Raw genomic sequence first — 22873 nt, forward strand, 5'->3', positions numbered from 1 at the left:
AAAACAAGAAGTAGGGCACTATGTTTTAGCATGTTTGAATCCACTTGGATTCCAACCAAGACATAAATTTGAATGAGGACAAAAGTGGCCTACTTTTATAGACGCATATGGTCAAGAGGTGAGAACTTTGTTATTTATACTTGGCAAGGCGCATAGAAAGGCTCTGTTGGTTCCAAAGGAAACACTCTGTCTGGGTTGTCAGGGGAGTAGAAATGCCTAATCAACTGCAAATACAATTATTTAATTAAGCTTAACCCATTAAATACACACGTAGGAATTTAGTATAATTTGTTTATTTATATAACTTATTACATTAAGGTTTTGAACTATGGCATTTGTGTGACAAATGAGAATTTTACAAGGTGCAAGAAATTGTAGAACACTGAAATTCTATTCTATCTATCTGTTTTAATTTGGAAAAGAAAAACATGATTAAATAAACTTCTAAACACAAACAGCACAGGTAGTGAGAACATAAAATACATTCAAAAAGAAAGAACAAGAAGGAAAAAGACTGGCAGGCACAACTATGATAATACAGCAATCCATTGTCCTTTAGTTCCCTTTTGTCCTGGTAGTCACTTACAAAGATGCACACATACATTGCTAATCTAAAGTTTTTCAACACCTTATATTTTAGCAGTTTCGTTTAATAAAATTAAAAAATCTAACCAAGGAATAGGAATAAGTGAATTGAGAAATGTTAGAAATGTCTGTTTATGAGAAAAGACCAAAATCTTTATCACTGAAATAGGCACTTGCAGCACACCACATTTCCGATTACACCATATTTTACAGTTATACCCTGCAGGTGAGTCTGCTTTTTTTTTTTTTTTTTTTTTTTTTTTTAAAAGCAATAATTTAGAGCCTCATTGGGATCTAAGAGTGACCAGTTAAGATCTAAAAAGATTTAAACAGTATTTTCTTATTTATTTGGAATTTTGTTTGGTCTGTGACAATAACTGTGCTTAACCTGTAAAAAACATGAGAAACTCCAGGTGTTCAAAAACTTTTGACTAGCAGTGTATATTTAACTGTACAATTCTGAATTGTGCTATGAAAATGTGATAAACATATTGCTCACACATGTTTTATTTATAGTAATAAGTAATAACAGTCATCTGTACATCTTAACAATATTTGTAATATTAAGCACAGCTGGATTTGAAAAAGCATACATATATATATATATATATATATATATATATATATATATATATATATATATATATATATACACATACATATATACACATACATATATATACATATATATGTATATATACATATACATATATATATACATACATTATATATATATATATATATATATATATATATATATATATATATATATATATATAGCTAATCTAATATAATTTATTGCATTCTGTTGTTAAAGTTGCTAAAGCCCATTTTAAAATCTAAGAGCACCATGGTTGTTACTTTATGCCCGTTTTGAATACATGCTTGCATTAGATTATTATTGCAAATACTATTTAAAGGATAAGAGTTACGATTAAAAAAAAAAAAAAAAATCAGTAGAGCCTGTTAGACTGTAGTCTGCCTAAACTCTTTAATGAAATTTGATCACCAGAAGAAATGAAAAGATATATGCTTAATGAAATTACAGAGGCTTTTTCACTCATTGCATGATTATGCTGTCATGCAATCCTAGTGTTTATTATTATTATTATTATTATTATTATTATTATTATTATTATTATTACTACTGCTACTACTACTACTACTACTACTGGTAATAATAATAATAATAATAATAATAATAATAATAATAATAATAATAATAATAAATAAATAATAATAATAATGTACAACAAAATGTATTTGCACATAAAAGTTAGAAACAGCATCTGTGTCATGTTTCACTGTTGGAAATACAGTCCCAGTTCAGCCTGTGTAACCTTGGCATGTGCATAAAAGTATAGCAGCTTTACTGGAGGTCTCTTTATTAAAGCTGTAATGTTTAGAAAGGAGAACTGTAGATGTGAGGTCCTCAGCAGCGACCAGCTGACATCTCTGCTCGTGGATGGAGCTGTTGTGGCACTGTCAAGACATGAAGGTACTGAAAGGATCTGGACGTCTACAAACACAAACCACAACACTGACTATTCACTTGACAGAGGAACATATGTCGAGATGTTCAAAAGCTTGCTGTCTGTATATAGTACATGCTAAAAGCAGATCCACTGTGCCAAAATCGAGCCAGTCATTTGACATGTAAAGAAATTAAAAAGAAGGTTTTCCAAACATTGATAAAGCTTGAATTTCACTTATAAATATAAAATCCTATATGCATAATATTTTGGCAGTGAAATACTTGGTTTGCAAGCAGTTGCGATGAGAATTATTAGCTTTTCAAGGAATACAATTGTGCAACAATCTCTTATTCTTCCACTGAATCGAACTTTTGGTTAAATGTTAGATTATTCAAGTTGCACAAGTTTATTCCTAAGATGAAGGATACTAAGAAATTCCAACAATTTAATAAAATCTTCAGGTGAGTTAAGTGGAGCGTGAATAAAAAGCCAATTAATGCCATGGGTAATGGTCCATGAAGAAAATCAAATCTTAACTTTTCATAGCTGAATGCAAAAGGCAATAAGTCACTTACGTCATTATTGCTCATTCAAAAGCGGGCAAATTCGGGGCCCATGCTGAAAGAATAAAAAGAAACCTTGTGTTTGAAAGCTTGTCTTAATAATTAACAAAATGTTAGAACTTTGGATCTAAGTAATTTGACAACATGACTTCTAAAACTGGTTACGATCAGCAGACTTACATGGTTCATATTTGGTTAAAGTTTACATCTTACCGTCCATGGACTATGTAAAAGTACTACATATTACGTCTCTGTAGGATTATTAAAGTTCTCTTTCTCTTGCTGCCATTGTGATAAAAAGCAACATTACTCGCTTATAAACTCTCAGCTAATTATTTAATTATTCATTTTAAAGCATATTATTTGTATAGTGAAACAAATGGGAAAGGTTTGTAGAAAAAGGAATCCAAGCCTGGACCTGCCGAAAGCTCCTGGAGTAAAGGGTCAATGATCTTATCAATAGTTACAAACAGAATTACTAATATGTGTGTTAATGAGCCAAAAAATACAGCACCTCTGTAAATTAAGGTTCTTAATGGGCAAACTAGCAAAGAGATAAACAAACAAACAAATACACAAGACACAGTACGTCCCAGAGAGTCTCCTGTGTAAGGGTGAAGTACAAATGACAGTGATGTGAAGAGAGCATATTAAAGCTCAAAAACATACGTCACTCACCACAGATTCTCTCTGTCTCTCTCACCCCCCAGACATATTCACAACACTTATGACTTCAAATGTGTAGGTAAGAAAAACAGCTGGGGAAGCTAGAAATGCTGCTTTTCTCAGGTAATGGAATATAGCATTTGTCTAAAAATAGACCAAAATGTGGATTTTTAAAAAAAAAATTAAGAAACAGTATGTTGGTAGACTAAAGGCTTGAAAAGTGTGCCATGGATAGAGTAATGGAAAAATCACAGCGTTACACTTAACTGGCTTTAAAATCTGTAGTGATCATTGGGTCACGTTCCAAAAATAAATCCAATATGTTTGGCAGCCCGAGAAAACGCTTCACCTGGTGAAATTGACATATTTCTACTTTATAGATTTCTAAAAACTACATGCCTGAACTGCAAATCTGCTTCTCTTTTGCATGCATCTCAACTAGAAGTAAACTTTTTAAAGTCAGGTTACCACCAAAAGTGAAATAGGAGAATATTAAAGATATAGATTCTATACTGACTGTCCATTTTACTACGGCATGTAGCTATTCAATAACTTGATCAAAGTGTGACATAATCCCAGACTGACAGTCATAGAGTAGAGTTGTGAAAAAAGGTTACTTGTATAACAAATTATTGCTAAACTTTATTACATAAGTGTTAAACAATTTCTATAGCAACAAACAAGCACATTTATGAAGACGTGAGTTCAGACAAGAGTTAATCAAAGACAGCTTGAGGAATGACTCCATGCTCTCATCTCAATACACAGTTTTATTCAGGTTTTCGAAGTAGAAAGTCACCATACATTTGAGGTTATGCTGCAACATTACACTGTTTTTGGAGTTCCCCCAAAATGCATGCATGTTTATATACAGTATATTCCCTCTGTATAATATTGAGGGTCTATTTATCTGTTTATTAATATATATATATATATATATATATATATATATATATATATATATATATATATATATATATATATATTTAGATCTTTACATCCACGTGTTAGCATTCCAAAGCACAAAGACAGACTGAGTAGATCGAGTGTTTCCATTTGGGCACCAGGACTGAGAAGAACGTGGCAGTCATGCCTCGGCTTTATTCTAATGCAGAAAGAAGAAGCACTGGCAGCTTCCAGTCGTTGACCCCTTACTGCTTTTGTGTCTAAATTTATCAAAAAAGAGATGGACAGGGTTGGCAAAAAAGGAAATGAAGAGTTCAGATTTGTCACACACACACTGAAAGACAAATTGAGACATGAGAGGACAATGAGAGGAGAGAGACAGATGCAGCCAGCTACATACTTTTCTAATGTGCAACACTTTACATCATTTTCCACTGGGAGGCATGTATAATCATGAGATGTTTCAAGCATTAAATTACGCCTTCAAACAGCAAATGCAGTAAGTGTGTGTGGGGGATCTGGGAAACAGCTGCGAGTGACGAGGGAACGAGGGCAGGACTTTGAAGATGCACACAGTGCTAATGATCAGAACAGTGCTTTGAGATGCATAGCTCATTACTTGGCTACTCAGTAGAACAGAAAACAAAACACGTCACATAATTTTTCATCCATTATTCAGACAGTGAGTGGTGGGAAAGAAGAATGTTTTTCATTACAACACAACCTCACGTGAGCTGAGAGAAGGCTAGAGCACCTATTAGAAAGCTAAATTTGACTGGATTCTTGTCACAGCATCAAATGAACAGAAGAACATCACGTTCTACCTATCATTTGACTTACTTTTAATTAGCTCAGTAAATGCGATTATTTGTATTCAGTACAGATTATTTTCAGCACAGAAGGACAAATACATCTTGGCATTAACAGAAAACAAACTTAACAGACCGTGAGCACCAGTGAGCACCTTGAGCACAAAAATCGGATCGCTTATTCATCTTCAGATACCACTTGGTGTAACCATGGTGGATCCAGAGCCTCTCTCTCACCAGTCCATTGCAGGGCACCATATACACACCCAGTCATATCTCTGTGCAATTTAGAGTTGCAAGTCCACCTGCTAGCATGCTTTTGGGACATTTGAGGAAACTGGAGAACTCACATAGAGTGGAAAGACAATAACCCAAGCTCAGGATCAAACCAGGGACCTTGGAGCTATGAGGAAGCAACACTACCTATGTGCCACCAACCTGCCATCTTATTGTATCTACAAATGTAATTTAAATATGTACAAGAGACACAGCTTCCCAAGAAATTATGGTTCTGATTTGGAAAATCAACATGGTGGCATGTAGCTTTTAACAAAAACATCCGTGTTTTCATTCAGGCCTGGATAGTGATGGAGCTGTTTAATCTTGGTTGGATGTTTGAAGCTAGACAGCTACACAGATAGATCTGTACTTTTATTTCTGTGATGTGTTTGTAATGGGATTTTGGGACTGATATCATTTAGATGCTGTCAGATTCAGACTCTCGGACATTCTACTTGTTGTTTGAGAAACAGCCATATGGATACAGACATAGCTGTAAAGACAATTTCGGTCATTTATTCTTCAGGGATTTCAAGGAGCACAAATGAAGAACGAGCTGTCTTCTACAGAACATCTTAAATGTTAAGTGCAATAAAAAAAAAGAAAAAAGAACAGACTTTGGCTGACTGTGAGGATTACATCACTTGTGTAAGAAAGCTCATTTGTCTGACAAAGTAAAAGAGCTTTTCCTTCACTTAAAATGTAAAAATGTAAAGCATCAAGCAGCCATTCACTACTGCAGCCTCATCTGCAGCCACAGATTTTAGACCCATTTCTGCAACCCAAAGAATATGCACTTTCAATATGCATGAAAGAAAAGCAAGAGTTACATATTCACTGTTTTTCTGAGTCCATTTCAGTGAGCTCATTAACAACAGACCCGTAGTCCTCAAAACTGAAGCGTTGTGAGAACTGTTCCGTGGAGATTTATAAGAGCTAACGAGTGGTGTAATAAGAGGGAAAGGGAAGGTGGGCGTTTCTCCTCTTCTTTGGTGGGTGAAAAGGCGGATGGACGAGTGAGGGAAACAACCGAGTGAGGGAGTGAGGGGAGAAGGACGGTTGGTGTCTGTGTGTCTGTCCTTTCACACTGTCGAAATCAATTTGATCTCCGAACTGTGGAACAAGAAGAGGGAGAGGCTGCCAGGTTGGGTTCAGACACACACCCACACAACAACAACAACAATGCAACACTGCAGGATGAGCACAAGGAGCTCAGTGAATGACACAAAGCTACGGTTAATTACGCTAAGTTCAGTCATCAGTGCTAAATAGTGATATAATTAAAGGCATAATTAAACCAACAATGCTAATGCTGCAGGCAATGAATAAAAGCAGCTAGCCGCCATTTAGCATGGCATCATTTGCATAATGCTAATTGGTGGCCAATGGCTTTTACTCATCATTAGCATTCTGTTTAATGTTTTTATCCTCAAGCTAATGGTAGTGGAATGGGATCCTGTCTGAGGTGGTATTTTTTGCAGTACAGCTGTTGTGTGATTTAAATCCTAGATGTAACAATAGGAAGTGCTGTGCTCCTTGATGAGGAATGTTTTATAAATTCTCATGAAATAACCAAACAAAAGCCCTTACAGCTATCCATGCATGTTCATTTAAGCTGGGACTATTACTGTAACTGTACTGCAAAAAGCCCCAGTAAATCCGAATAGAGGGATTATACAGCTCCTTGTGATATCTGGCAGGAAGTGGGGGTTACAGTAGGTTTAGACTATTTTCCTGGCTTTTGCTTAATTCTCGTCCCACCACAGAACTCAAAAGCTAATACATACGTAAGGAATAAAATACAAAGACCAACATGGAATAAGCAAAAGCAAGGGTCAAAAACAAACACAAAATGGGATGGGATAACAAAACAAACAATAAAGCAAAGAAATATAGAATCCATAGAATAGGATATGAATTTAAATCCTGCAGTTTGGTATGTTACTAAAAAGGACGGGGAATTTTCTCCATAGATGAACAAATACATTTCTACCCTGCTGGAAAAAAAACAAACACCTTTGACTTATGCTGCATTCATGATAACTGTTTCCCCATTGACTCAGAGTTCACAAGACCTTCACTAAAAAGGAAAAAGTTAGCACTTTTTATGTGAAACAAATTTGAAACTATATGCACAAGCACCCCAGAAGAGCACAGGCGCATGAAGTCAGTGTTTACTTTGTACTGTTTTGCAGCACTTACTGTTATTTATTTATTTATTATTAGTGTGATTAATCTAATTAGTCAGAAGGATTCATTTTCTATAACTACAGCTCTGTCATTAGAACAAGTGCGTTGATACAGCGCTTGCAGACTACAATGTTATCATTTCTATAGTAACAACTTACATGGGGACTTGTATTATGTATGCTCCACATACGAGGATTAAAAAAAAAAAAAAAAAAAAAAAGTCAATATGGTGAGGTTTTCTGTGAGGAGACTTTTATTTCAAATTTATGGAAGGAGCCTCCAGCGTCAGTGCTTTTCAACATTTTAGGACTCTTACACTTATTAACTTTCAAAGGGAGCAAGAGAAAACCGAGGAAGGCTGATGTATTCTAGAAAGTTTTAAACTCTTGCTGTTATATCTTGTTCTTACTTTTCACTACAAATTGACATCATGGATCTGAAATGTGGAGAAGTCAGAGCTATGAAGCTCTAACTTTGCGGGTGGGAATTATGAACTCTGCGTCGATTCAAACAGATTTTTCCTTTTTAGAGTCAGAAACAAAGAGAGTCAGAAACACTCCAGTTTCCACTTAGTCATGAATGCAGCATGTGCTAATTAGTTGGTCTGGTGCTGGTTGACTAGCAGAACACTACAGCTAAAGCAGGTCTTGCTGGTTGCTTATGTGTAACCAGTACGCATTATATTGATAATGCTGGTGACCAGCTCTGCTGTGCCAAGCGGTTTACTTTCTTTTCAGCAGACAGAATAAATGTTTTGCACGAATATGTTCTTTACTTTTTCAAACAAAGTTGTGTGGCACCATCATCATAAATGAATAAACCTGTTGATACAATGCTTATCATCTATGGGAGAGGAGTTTTTTTTTTTTTTTTTGGAAATCACTATGGGGTACTTCTAAGGATTTTCAAACCCATTTAAACAACAGGAGGTTTAACCTCCATCTGTCCATCATGGGTTTGGGTGCACCGATTGGTCACCTGCCCACCTGATCAAGTTTTAGCCAAGAGCTCCACAAGCTTCTATTAGAGATGCCAGCTTCAGCTGCAGGTCAAGCAGACAGAAACTGTTGCTTGCCACATTCATAATGGTTTGGATTAACTATGTGATAATTTAGTTGAATAAAACTAAAAAAAGGTCAATACATAATAGAAAATGGGACAATGAAAAATAGAAAAGACTTAAACAGAATTTAAAACCTCCCTAATGCATGGCATTATTTATTGACCGAACAATTCTACAGTAACTGTAAGAGTTCTGTGACTAAACTCTGTAAAATCTGAAAGTCTTACCTTGTTGGGAAACGGGCCTCGTAGCCGTCAAGCCCTTGCTGTGGGAAAAGAAAAACAACGTGTAATTAATGTGCTTAATCATGCTGCATATTAGCACAGCTAATGTGAATCTCAAATCCTCAACCTCCATTAAATATGAGGTTCAAGTGTGTGAGAGCTGAATGGCCACTAGGTGGGAGTAGTAGTGCGTTAAATTGGCACTACAAAGTGTGTTACAGTGCACTACAGATGAAGTCAGGGCAGACCGAATAAGCTCATAAATAGTGTACAGGGCACATGGTGGCAGCCTGATGTAAGCGTACAGGGTGTATTACATTTAAGCATCACTCCTCTGTCAGTTAAGATAACAGCCAGAACATACACTACTGTATATGTCAAAAGTATGGAAGCAAGCAGTGTTTAATAAAGTTTAACAATTTTCAATTAGTTTAACATTACTCTTATTCTAATGCACTGTGTTGGGACCTCCCAGCCTGTCACTTAAACTAACCATTTTGTGATTATTTGCAAACTATATTAACTCATTTGATTCAACCCATATAATGAAATGTTCTTGTGCTTAAAGGTAAACAGGAAGATTTTGAAGAATGTGGTGCTTAAGCAAAAACCGGTTACAAGTTTAGAAAAGATTTTTTATCTATTCAGTCAAACCATTGTTCCATGAATTTTAATGTTTTTTTCCACATGAAGGCCTATACACCATTAATCCAATCATCTAGTGACACCTCTCGACACCTCTCTCTCTCTCTCTCTCTCTCTGTCTATGTCTCTCTATATCTATCTCTCTCTCTCTATGTCTCTCTCTCTCTCTCTCTCTCTCTCAGCTGAGTCCAGGTTCTTCTCACATGCGCACACACACACACAAATTGCTGGGGGTAATGTTCTGAAACGTCCTTTATGCTGGCGGCTCTAATGGAGCTCATCCCCACTGGGCTGTTGAGCATGTGCAGACCAGCTGCATCTCACTACATTTATTTTCTGTTTCATTCCTCATATGCTATAAACATGTACATACCTGCACAACCTGTATGTACAGTGAAATTAGATTGGTCCTGGCTGCAAATTGTTTGAGTTACTAGGTCATTTTACTAATACACTGATGATTTAACATATACATATATATTTATATTCACCGACGTGCCTGAATCAACTGACGTATGGAGTACACATAATACAGTACATTGGGAGACTGCTCATATATACAGTGAGTGAGTGTGTGTGTGTGTGTGTGTGTGTGTGTGTGTGCGCACACCTGCGAGAATCCTGGCGTTGCAACGCTGTATGTTCTCTGATGTCTGCCCAGTGAGGCGTTCTGTGCCATTAGCCTAGTGGTAGGGCCGTAATCTGGAGACGGCAGAACCATCGGTTCTCTCTCAAGAAGATTCCCTGTGCTGCAGCTCCTACCATGCTGAAAACTACACCCACAAACTTCATATTAGTCAACTATCAATTAAGCATGCACACAGTAAACTGTTTTAACGGTAAAATCAGTGATGCTAAATTAATGCATAGTTAATTTAGCCCTGGTGAATTTATCATATTCCCACAAATATACTGTATTCTCTTCTTAAAAACCACTGTCCTTATGTCAAATCAATGGACTGTAAAAAAAGGCTAGGCGATGAGGAGGCGGGTCTAACCTCCCACTTGCGAAAAAGGTGTTAATTGTGACTGTTTTGTATTACCTGACGCCGAGTCGGCTGCCGTCTGTCTCGGGGATCACTCTGGTGTAGGAGAAGGGGAACCATCCTCGCCTGGTGTATAGAAATACAAATTCAACATCAAGCACGATTCGTGTAAGTAATACACATGTCATCTTTTTATTTTTCAATCTAATGAGTGCAATGTGAACTAGTAGAATAAAACTACCTAATCACTTTCTCTCATGTCCATTTTAGAAGATGTTTTTGATAGAATGTAATGCTTGTAGTGTTGGATTTACACCGAAGACTGGCATAATTATGTAAAGCATTTAATGATAATGAGTCTTTATTGGTCACATATATATATATATATATATGCACAGTGAAATTCTTTTCTTTGCATACCCCAGCATGTCATGAAGCTGGGGTCAGAGCACAGGGTCAGCCATGATACAGCACCCCTGGAGCAGAGAGGATTAAGGGCCTTGCTCAAGGGCCCAACAGTGGCAGCTTGGCAGTGCTGGGGCTTGAACCCCCGACCTCCCCACCAGTAACCCAGCGCCTTAACCGCCAAACCACCACTGCCCCATTTACTAATAGATTTTATCAACTACCCCCAGTAATTGTGATGGAACAGGTTTTCTGTTTGAGTTAACAGGGTATTTGTTTGAATAAACAGTTTTCAATTTTAGTAAATAATTGCTCAAGCAAATAGTATTTAGTTTGATTAAACATGATTTTGTGTTTGAGTACACAGTTTTTTGTACTGTGTACTTAAACAGGTTTTCTGTTCATGTAAATATGTAAACATGTTTTCAGAGCAATGTGTCTAAATTATTTTAGACATGTGCCACTCACATCCTCGTCTTCTCACTCTCTCCATAGTGCCACCCGTCCCGGGCCTCGGGCACCAGCAGTGTGATAATGTCGCCTTCAATGAAGCTGAGCAGTGTATTGTTGTCTCCGGCTGAGTGTGAAAAGATTGCCTGGACACGGGTCCGCCCATTCCTCTCCAGGCCAGCCGCAACTGAGCTCGACCTAGGCAGTGTCTGTGTCTCTGCTGTGTTCAAAGGTTAAAGAGTTGGTGGTCTAGTAACAGTCAGAGGCATGAATGATCAAAACAAAGGCAAAGGGGATGGCTGAAGTGGGCAAAACTAATCAAAACAGGATGATAAAGCAAATGTTCACTATAGTATTTAACTATGATATAGAGGTGTTCTATATTTCATACATTTGTAGGAACAAACTGGGCCACAGAATTTCTATATAGTCATATAATACACCCCATGGAAATTGTTGGCTTTTTTGACATATTTGGACAACTAAAGATTTGATCCTCTTTGAAACAGTTCTTAGGATATAGGATAATAGAGGTGTACTTATTTTTTCACTTGACTATACATTGCATGTCAACTGTTTTCCTCCAGAACTTTGCTTTTAAAGCACTTGAAAATACCACCAGACACCAGCTGTGTCCTTCACCCATTTTCCTGGCTTTTTAAAGCCTGTCCTTTCTATTCCCTCCAGTTCTGGCCTGTTTTCATTAAGCATGTTTGGACTCATATCGCCAGAGTGCAAGAGACACTGTCTTCTAATATAGAGAGAGGGAGAAAAGGAAGGATTGCTCCAGCAAGTCACCTACTTTTACCAGGAAACAACATCTGTCCTTGTCCATATTCCATCCAGTTTAAGGTATATCTAATGGCTGAAGTAAGCTAAAGCCCCTCCCTTTAGTGTGTGTATAACAAGGATAATAATTTTCCCCAAAAAAAAAAAAGTCACTGTTTCTCTAAAGGCTACATGTGCTTACCCACAGTGCTCTTGCTCTTGGTTGGTGCCACTTTGCGGACAGGCAGTGTGTTAGAGTAGATCTCACCGCTTTGCCGGTGGACCTGTGTTGAAGCCGATTTGGCCTGTGCAGCTTGGCTATCCATCCAGTGCTGGTAGTCCTCTCCATGTGCCCCAGATGTTCCATTCAACATTGGAACACTTTCCATTCCCATCATCCTCTGGGGAGGCAGCAGAAATGTGCCAGGTCATTACGGAGCCCTTTATTACAATCAGAATTACTCTTATTCAATAGCTTCCTCCTGGTTTCAGGTTCGCTGACATCAGCAAATAAACAGATTTCCTCTGAAATAGTACACTTCTCCAGAACTGTTAGTCTTTTCAAACAACCCAGTGTTTCTGTTCTTTCTGCTCAAAATACCCTGCTGTGAAGTTACCCGTAAGTTCTATATAGCCTTCTCAAGAAAATGCACTAATTCATGTACCACTGATTAGTAGCTGTATAGCCTTTTCTCAATCCCTCCAAACGAACCTAAGCGTACCGTATCTTGTATTAACGACTTGTCCATAAAATCATTACACTACAACATAGAACAGTATTCCTAATTTATGCAGGAAAACTGCTGTAGGCTGAAACTGTCAGATTTAAGCATGGTGCATATACACTGAAAAGGGAGTACATTTTCTCTTTTGTAATAACCCACTATGAATGAAGCTCCAGGGTTAGTCTTTTAATATCACTACTATTGAAGGAAAAAAAGAAGGAAAGAAACAGAATGGATCCCCATGGCTGTTTCAGTTAAACTGGGTAAAAGTTATGATTTCAATATTTAATTAAGTTGCCTCTAAACCACTTGAGCTACACATTAAGGCCTTGAAAGTTTTGCGTAGGCGCAGTGGATAGCATTTCCCTTGGGTTCTCTGGCCTCCTCTCACCTCCCAAAAACGTGTTGGCAGGTGGATTGGGTACACTAAATTGCCTCTAGATGTGAGGACTGGTATCCTATTCAAAATGTATTCTAGCCTCACACCCAGTGTTCCAGGGATAGGCTCTGAATCCACCGCAACCCTGACCAGAATAAAGCACTTACTGTAGATGAATGAACAAACGAACAAACAAACAAATGAATACATGAATATAATACATGAATATATGAATAAATGAAGTTGCACATATACTATATCATCACAGAACCCAATCAACCTGAGTTCAGACAGACTGAATTCTCAATATTTATGTTGCACGGATATTCATTATGAATATTCTTATGATCACAGCAGCAGTTCTTAGGTACGAGGCTATAGTACATTATAAATGATAAAACGTATGCAGTTTTCACATCTTTAAGTAAGATGATGATTATGATTCGGCTATTGTGCAACATACCAGAGTAAACATAAACGAAAACTGTCCCTCCAATATCAACAACAAAGATGGATGAAAACCTTTTAGTATACAAAACCATAAAGTGACCATCGCACCAGGCAGCAGGAGTTATTAAGTGTACTTTCTAAAAATGTATTCACTGGTTTAATGATGTAAAGACATTCTCCGCATTGACAAACTGAGGATCACTGGTTAGCGCGATATGTCTCTTTTTTTTTCCTTAAAAGAAAAAAAAAAAAAAAACCCAAAAAACTTGAAAGCTCTAAAAACCATGTGAAATGGAGCTAAGCTGGCCTTAACCAATTTGAGCCATATCCTTCACTCACCTGTTGGTTGCCCATGAGAGCAGCCAGTTCAGGTGAAACAGGTAAAGGTTTGGCTCCTGGTATGGGATCTGAGATCACCAAATTAGATTTAGAGGCATGCTGTTGTCCTGTACCCAGTGTTCCCCCTGAGCTCATCTGCTGTGCAAGGTGAACAGCTCGGTCTGGGAGTTTATGGGGGTCAGAACATGCCTGCTGCCACATCGGGATCTTCTGCATCAGCAGGTCTTTACCCTGAGCACACACACACAAATATTTTCAATTTTAACAGAGCTATCAACTAGTGGAAGACATGAGTCTAAATGAATTGTGTAAAGATACATACAGATGGCTGGGTACAATCACAAAATATATAGCCAATATTATAGAAAGTATAGCTTCAGTAAAGGAAACTTTACCAAAGACCAAAAGGTCTTTCTACACACACACACACACACACACACACACCTCAAGTAAAGTGCAAGCGCACTTAAATCCACATTGATTAGAGTCTGTGATACAGAGAGAGTGATAGAGTGATCCCTCTTCACCACTCTATTATACTCCTCTAAAACACGGAGGCTTTGCTCTTTGCTGTGCTACTTTAAAGCAATGAAACATCAATCTTACACCTTAAGACCTGCTTTGTCTGTTCCCACTCCACCTTCCCTCCCATACACAGACACACACACACACACACACACACACACACACACACACACACACACACACACACACACACACACACACACACACACACACACACACACACACACACACACACACACACACACACACACACACACACACACACACACACACACACACACACACAGGGCCAGATATCACCGCATTACCCCACACTATTCTTGGCTCTAGGTCCCAACTGGGCATTGAGACAAGAAACTCAGAGCTCAGGAGCACAAACTTGCCTACGCTGCAGAAAGGAAAGAAAACTGGATTTTTACAGGTTACCCATAGAGCAAGGACATTTAATTAATGCCATCTTTGTGTACAGTGCATGGACGGGAATGACAATGCCTGTCCAGTCAGATGGTACAGTATCTAAGCGCACTGCCAACATTTTGCAGCTGCCGCCCCTTTAAAAAAGCAGTTTGTAATGTTTGGCGTCCTCTACCGCCTGTAAAGTGAGTCAAAATTGCAGTGGAATCACTGACAAACCTTTTCCTACGCACAAACCAATCCCACCCCCTCAATTTACACTGCTACACATTAGGGATGAAACCTGAATAACAATACATTATTTGGAATGAATAAATTGTGTTCATTGGATCCAATGGATACAAATACAGATATGAACAGGAAGTGGCCAAATTTTCCAGGGCATTTGTCAAAATATACATTAATCCTTATCGATCCTTGCATGGTCTTTTTTTTTAACTGCTGATTTATATATTCCTCCATTTATTCATTTATAGTATATTCAGTTCTGGTTGAGAAATTAAAAAGGTAGAGAGCAGAGAATAAATTATCAAGACCTATAGAGAGAGAAGGTGAAAGAAATATTGACAGGCAGACAGATAAACAGACAGAGAAACAGAGAGAGACCACCTACATACTCCTTTCTCTGAGTCACACTCGAAAGGTTCCCCTGCTGAGGCAATTATCACCCACGCTGCCAGCCTGGCACCCACATGGGCACCTGCAGAGGGCATCGTGACCAACCTGACTAGGGCACTAATGGCCATTTGTGTGTGTTTTGAGAACAAATGTGCAAGGACAAGGAGGGAGAAGTACGAGTTGGCGATGCTAATGTTTACAGTTACATTTATGACATTTAGCTGACATCTTTATCCAGAGCAACGTACAGAAGTGTTTTGTAGTCTCTATCAAAACACATCCTTATACTAGTTCACTAGGTCAGGGACATAGAGTACCATCAGTCTAAAAGCCTATTTGGGGAGAAAGTCTGTCATAAAGTTTGATCACAATACAGATATCATAGATATAAATCTTTTCCAGCACTGATGGACTTCACTGTTTTCATTAACGGTCATACGCACAGCTGGTGACTTATGCCCAATATTTACATGGGGAAAGTTATGCATATTTGGAGATGGGCTAGACAGGTCAATTTTTTGGGCTCGCCATTCAGATTATGCAAATTGCCATCATTTACACCTCAGGACTGCCAGATTTAAACAAACATATTGTCAGTAGATTGAGGTATGAACAGTGCTAAGTGTAATATCACATGTACATTTGGTTTAATTTAACAATATGTCTTCCACCCTCATTATACAGCAGTTAATAAAATAGCACTGGATTGAGCCCGATCTATCCTTTTTGCATTTTATTTGTTGATTTATTTATTATCTTTTTCAACATAGTGGCTGACAGTTAATTGTGCACACAACTTAATGTGGCCACAAGATACTAAATCAAAATCATATAGGGATGTAGGTGATTATATCATGCATTTAATTCGCTATTTTGAGTTGATGAAGTAATAAAATAATGCCAGTGGTTTGGTTACTGTGATGTGATGTCCTGTCCTGTAAAGAAAACATGCTGACAGTTTGAAGGATAAGCTGACTGAGCATTCATCTCACATCAAGTAAGTGTAGTTCAGAATTGCATCTATTAAAAAAAAAAAGTCTCTGATTAAAACTTTTTTTGTGGATGATAAAATGAATCACATGTACCTGAGACATGCCTCTGTTTTACTCAAATGCTCACGTAACTTCTGAATAATGCTTAAGCCTGTCGTCATAAATACGGCCCATTAAGAAGTAATTGATCAACCCCTTAAATTTCAACATAAATGTTACAATTTTGTTTGCAATGATGAATAATTTACAGATAAATTGTTAATTACAATAAGGTAGCTGAATTAACATTAAAACATATGTTTGTATGGAGTGCTTTACTTTCTTTCCGATTTCATGTTAAATAATTTATTTTAGAAGATATAAATGTATATTTTTAAAATGCAGTACTACTGTTTTGCTAGCAAACATGAACACTGTGATAATGCATTGTGTAGCATGAAAATGCCTTCATGTATTATATCTTTTTGGCTATGTCTTTTTCATAAGAATGTCTTGGGCAATTAGGGAATACCGTTGCCATGAAGGGGTGTTCTTGGTCTGCAACAATGTTTAAGTAGGTTGTATGTGTCAAAGTAACATCCACATGAATGCCAGAACCCAAGGTTTCCCAGCAGAACATTGCCTAGAGCATTGCGCTGTCTCCTCCGGCTGGGATGCACTGTGTGTTCTGACACTTTTCTATCATAGCCAGCATTAAATTTTTCAGCAATTTGTGCTACAGCAGCTCCATATGGGATCTGACTAGACGGGCTACTCTTCACTCCCCATGCACATCAACGAGCCTTGGGTGCCCATGACCCTGTCACCAGTTCACTGGTTGTCATTCCTTGGACCACTTTTGGTAGGTACTAACCACTGCATACCGGGAACACCCCCACAAAACCTGCTGTTTTGGAGATTTTCTGATCCAGTCGTCTAGCCATCACAATTTGTCCCTTTTCAAAGTCACTCTGATCCTTACGCTTGCCCATTTTTCCTGCTTCCAACACATCAACTTTGAGAACTGACTGTTCGAATATATCCCACCTTTTAACAGGTGCCTTTTGTAACAAGATAATCGGTATTATTCACTTCACCTGTCAGTGGCTTTAAAGTTATGGCTGATCGGTGTATAATGTTGTGAAACATCCACAAGTTAGTTCCTGTTGTCATTTTCAGAGCTGCTGTTTTAGAAAATGAATCAACATCTTCTGACAAATCAGATTCAAGAATTCACCAGTGCTGTGGTATAAAGACACACACAGCTTTATAGACATAAATATAGATGTAAATAAGAGCTTTAAATATGGGTATTTGTTACTTAGTTTATTAATCCATATTGTTCGATACATATGAATTAGCTCTTTCCTAATTATACATTTTAAAGTTTGTATTATGAAAAAAAGAGTTGTGTCTCAAACACACTTCTAAGTCATGTCTCATCAGGAGAAAGCCTTCGTGCTGTACCCTTTATTTGCTTGGTTGGCCTTGGTGGCAGACGATGATTAACAACCCAGTAGTCTGAGTGTGCTAGCCGTGGGCGACGGTGTGGAGATCCAGAGATGATGGTGTCTCTGTGGGAAGAAGGTCTGTTCCTTTAGCACTACTCTGTTCCTGAGATTTTCCTGAACTTTTTTCTAATGGGACTTGTACACAGAGACCAAAGGTAGGTGTGTGTATGTGTGTGTATGTGTATGTGTGTGTGTGTGTGTATTAATCCATTTTCATCAACAGACTCATAGTCATTAGTATTCTCTCCCATTTTCCCTTTCTTAATTTCTCCCTGTCTAGGAAGGGAATAAAGAGGTTGGGATGTGTCCCCATTTTCTACCCAACTTTTCATCCTCCTACACAACAATTATGTTCAACTTCATCTCAGTCAAACACAGTAAAGTCTTCATCAAACCAGTTTGAGCCTTCCTACGCATTCATCTGCACTCTTTCACTCTCTCATCTATAGGGTTTACTGTTGGCTGTTATGTTCTTGCAGAAGTAGGCCTCACTTCCTCTCCGTCTCCTCGATTTTCCCCCTACATATGCTTTCCTTCCCACCACCCTGTCTATCAGTGATACAGCAGCGTGGGCCACATACAGAACAGAGGATAGAAATTCATTCATCCATACAAGACCGGAGTCCCCTCTATTCTATAGCTCACCTCTATTCACACACAGTCTGTATAACACAATGCATGCGGCTCATAGCACATTGGCACTGGCCCATGTCTATTCATCTGCTCTACCGAGTGTTTAATTAAATCTCACGCGCAAGGTAGGCAAGTCCAGGAATGGAACTCAGAAGCTATTGAAGTGCTCAGGGAAACTAGTTTCATTGTGATAATGTAGCCATCTGTCAAAATTTCATGTACAAAGAAAACTTCACATATGCAGACCATTGTAAAGCAGACATTTTCACATAATTAGCAGCATGCTGCTTTATAAGATGGTAAAGAGAGGGAATTCTTAGGGCTGAAACAGCTAATCAATGAGTGTACTTCTTTATTAAGTGTAGTTTACCATAGTATGATAATGTTAGTAAGCAAAATAGATTAGTAGTATTGGTAGGAGATTACTGTATGACATAGGAGGATATTTAACTTACAAGTGTGGTGGCCTGGGAATACCCTTCACATGGTAAAATTTCAATATTTTCTACAAAATATAGTTCTGAAAACTACAAACATACATATATATATATATATATATATATATATATATATATATATATATATATATATGATTTCTTAGTCCAAGTCTAAGTTTGACCTAAACCTTTAGCTATTTTACAGAATTCAGCCATAGCAACATCTAGTGGGATTTCTCAGACCTCCACACATTCATTAATAAGCTTTAAACATGGTGAGGAATAATGTAAAGTATATTCATGGGCTTTTACCACGTGCAATAGTGTCTACTACCAAGAACTATTTTATTCCATCATTAATCAATTCATTGTCATCAACTCTGCTTTCAGTCAAAAGTATCTACTATTATCTACTACTGTTTACTAAACTACTTTGATAGAAATGCTTTACAATAGTAAAGAATGAAGAAATTGTTCATATCAGACTTGGTAGTGGACCCTATTGTATTTTTTCAAGCAACCTAAATTTTAAGGCTCAATGACTGCTGGTTCGCCCCCTCTCTGATTCATAAAGCAGAAGCATGATGTGATGAAAGCAGATGGATTGACTGAACGATCCTCACCTTTGTGTGGTAAGTGCTGGTGCTCTTGGCTATGGCACATTGGCGGTCCACCAGGAAGCAGTACCTTCTCCTCTCCTCTGTCAGGGCATTTATGTAGCCCTCTGCGATGTGGCTGTCCAGCTCACTCTGCCTGCTACTGATGGTCTCCACATACTGAATGACAGGGAAGGCGGTGTGAGGCGGTGTGAGACAGCCAAGCCTGGCCTGAAGCCTTCTCTCAAGACAGGCTGAGAGAAAGCTCACACTTTGAACAACACTCATGTAAGCTTGATGCTACCTGGCAATGTGAGTGCGCCAAATAAAGCATTCTGAAGCTGAATGAGCTGCAAAGCTGGCAATGGATGCATTCAGTGAGCTTGGCTGAGTATCAGATGACCCCCCCCCCCCCAAAAAAAAAAAGGAAGAGATTAAGTTGCACTGATATGTTCACTGGACATAAAGGTCAAATGTACAGTAGGGTCCAAAAGTTTAACATCACTACTGGGGACTATTTTATCTAGTCTATTTTGGGTATACTGGGTCTCCCCCCCCCAGTAAAAGACTGTTACTGGTAGTATAGGTACGGTAAAGTACATTATGCCCTATATTTCATTTTAATGGTTAAAAAACATTTAATATGTTTTTAAATGTTTATGAGTCAGTGAGTTTGATGCTGTATGAGGATTATGATGTCTACAACGGACATTAAGAACCAACATTATTTGAACTGTACTAGCTATGAATAATTGGGCCTTGGTCTTCATAATTGAGTAAATAAAGCAGGTTATGGACATGAATTCAGACTTTTGGACTCTTCTGTATGTTGAAAACATTTGCCAGTTGATCTTTATTACTAAATATGTACATGTATGCAAACTCACAATGAAGATACAGTGTAGTGCCATTTTGTCTTGTGTTTTTAGTCAACAGAAAATGGCTGTCTGATGTAATGCCAAACGCCCTGCTACTCTGTTGGCCATAGCTTCTATGTCCTTCAACAACAAGGACACAGCGCCACAGAGGTCGGTGTATTCCAGCAACACATACCCACATCGACACAGACACACACACATACACAAACCTGACCTCAGCCAGGTGTAAGACTCATCCTGAGCCAGGATGACACTTACACCGAGTACAGGTACTAGTGTGTGGAATATTGTGATTCCCACCTGCCAAGTGTTAATGAATATAGCTGAGCTCATCAAGGTTATTAAAAATAGTCCAAGATCATGGTCATCACCATTAGACTCCCTAAGTGCTAGGAGATCGTAAATTTAATCATTTATATTCACTCCCATATTCAACATAGGCTATACATTCAGAATGTAGGTATGTAATGGTAAAACACAGCAAAAAGTTTGGGGTGAACTCGAATAAAACCTTGGGTTCTCATTTGTGTTAAGGAGTACTGCTCTGGGATAAGATATTGATGTCATAGCACTTCAAGGAATTTCCACACATGGCTGTGCCACAATGCAGAAGACGTCATGGTACTTATTTACACAATAGAGCAGGCACATGCCAGTCGGGATACTGTTTCATCCTGACATTTTGTACAGTTTAAAATAAACCAAGCCCATTTTCTTAAGTCAGTAATAAGTAGACACAGACAGAGAAGTCAGCAAAAGCACTAAGGGCAGCTCTACTTTATGACTAGCAATTTATAACCAAACACTGATGTTCCTCCCTACACTGCAAATCATTTGCCTCCAATGCAGTACTGTACTGTGGGTGATGTTCACATCCACTGTATCCTGCATCTAACACTTGGTTAGGATAATCCAATGTGGCTGTTAAAGTGAGGTCATGGAGTGCTGTCAAGTCAGTAAGCCTGGATCTGATTAACATAAGAAATACATGACAAAAGAAAATGAGTACCTGTTTCAAGTTAACATGCAGTTATATTAAGGTACATTAATATAAGCCTTTCACACCTTGTCAGTACTGCTGTATGAGTATGCAAGTCTAGACAGAAGAACTCAGGTCAAACTGCCTGACTTTCAGACACCACTAGGGAGCTGCCAATCACAGTGAGTGACTCGAACCTGATTTGCAATGGGGGTTGAATAATTTTGCTTGCAACTGTTTATTGTATATATAAATATATACACACACACACACACACACACACACACACACACACATCTCCATTACTGCAGAACACCAACTCAAAATAACAGCGAGAGGCTAACTAGTACAGCGCAAAAAACATAGCGAAGAAGCAGAACTAGGACGAGATGGCCAAAAATAATATAGAGGAGGAGTCGAGAAGGCAGTAAAGGATTTAGTTTTATTAAGTTTTATGCTGGGTCCACATCCTTTCCACTAACTGACTGCAACAGAGTTTTTCAAAGCTCTGGTCCAAAATAGAGCAGACCATTAAAAGCTAATATTGGTGGCCAACTTTATCATTAGTTGCACAGAAAGAAATATGTTTGATTACTGGCAGTTATTAAAACTGGTCTTAAGCAACTGAGATTGATTTTAGAAGGTTTTATCCAGTTTTTAAACCCTGTTGCAGTTGTTGTCACTAATGTTATTGTCATTGTTTCTTCTCTTTGTTCTTTTTCCAGTGAGAGGTGTGGTGATTGGAGTGGTGGGGCTTGGGATGTACACAGTGGGTACACCTCACCATGAGCTATAATATTAACTTTACTGTTGCTTTGTAAAGAGGCTTTTGAGCCCTGAAAAGAACTCACTGTAACCCCCATGTAGATGTAACCTCAGTGTGATTCAGGAATGCACCAGGCATCCATAAGTTTTCAAGAAGCAGGTGATGAACCTACCAGTTATCACACAAAACAAGCATGTTCCCAAAGTTCAGTAAAAAAAAAAAACAACAACAACAAAAAAACCTCTGATTTCAGATCTGTAACTACAGATTAATTTGAATTAGACTAGCTAACTGCCTCTGTTGGCCTGCCAGCCACTCTGAAAATGGATGGATGGATAGATAGAACCTGTGTTATAATCTGAGTCAAATCTATGGCATCACAATAATTGATTGCCAGTGGAGTGTGATCCAGTGCTTAGTGAAAACGAATGAATGATTTCAGTATAATGGTATTTAATAATGTATTCTTGGAAATGAGTTAAAAAATGTATTTATTTATTTATTTTTACAATTTTGAGGTGTTGATAACTGATTAATTAAAAATGTTTGTTTGTACCATTTAATAATAAACATCACAGTATACAGGGCTCTGACAGACACATTTTCAGAGAAGTGTGAAAGGAAGTTAGTGTGTTGGA

General features: G+C 38.0%; 1 protein-coding gene across 2 annotated transcripts in view; it reads right to left on the bottom strand.

Moving 5' to 3' along the window:
• Positions 1-1725: 1725 nt before the first annotated feature.
• Positions 1726-22873, bottom strand: part of baiap2b (BAR/IMD domain containing adaptor protein 2b) — a 63738-nt gene continuing 42590 nt past the window's right edge. The window contains exons 7-15 of one of the 2 annotated variants that reach the window (XM_053639268.1): positions 19640-19792; positions 13908-14138; positions 12217-12415; positions 11265-11466; positions 10449-10517; positions 10016-10178; positions 8764-8801; positions 2636-2678; positions 1726-2104 (exon numbers count right to left, since the gene is read on the bottom strand). In XM_053639268.1, coding sequence (XP_053495243.1) covers positions 2651-2678; positions 8764-8801; positions 10016-10178; positions 10449-10517; positions 11265-11466; positions 12217-12415; positions 13908-14138; positions 19640-19792 — 1083 coding nt within the window. In that variant the 3' untranslated portion in view covers positions 1726-2104; positions 2636-2650. Of the gene's footprint in view, positions 2105-2635; positions 2679-4296; positions 6397-8763; positions 8802-10015; positions 10179-10448; positions 10518-11264; positions 11467-12216; positions 12416-13907; positions 14139-19639; positions 19793-22873 lie in introns of those variants that run through there. The other variant, XM_053639267.1, reaches the window with a different exon arrangement.

This window comes from Ictalurus furcatus, chromosome 13, assembly GCF_023375685.1.
Source record: "Ictalurus furcatus strain D&B chromosome 13, Billie_1.0, whole genome shotgun sequence".
Lineage (NCBI taxonomy): Eukaryota > Metazoa > Chordata > Actinopteri > Siluriformes > Ictaluridae > Ictalurus > Ictalurus furcatus.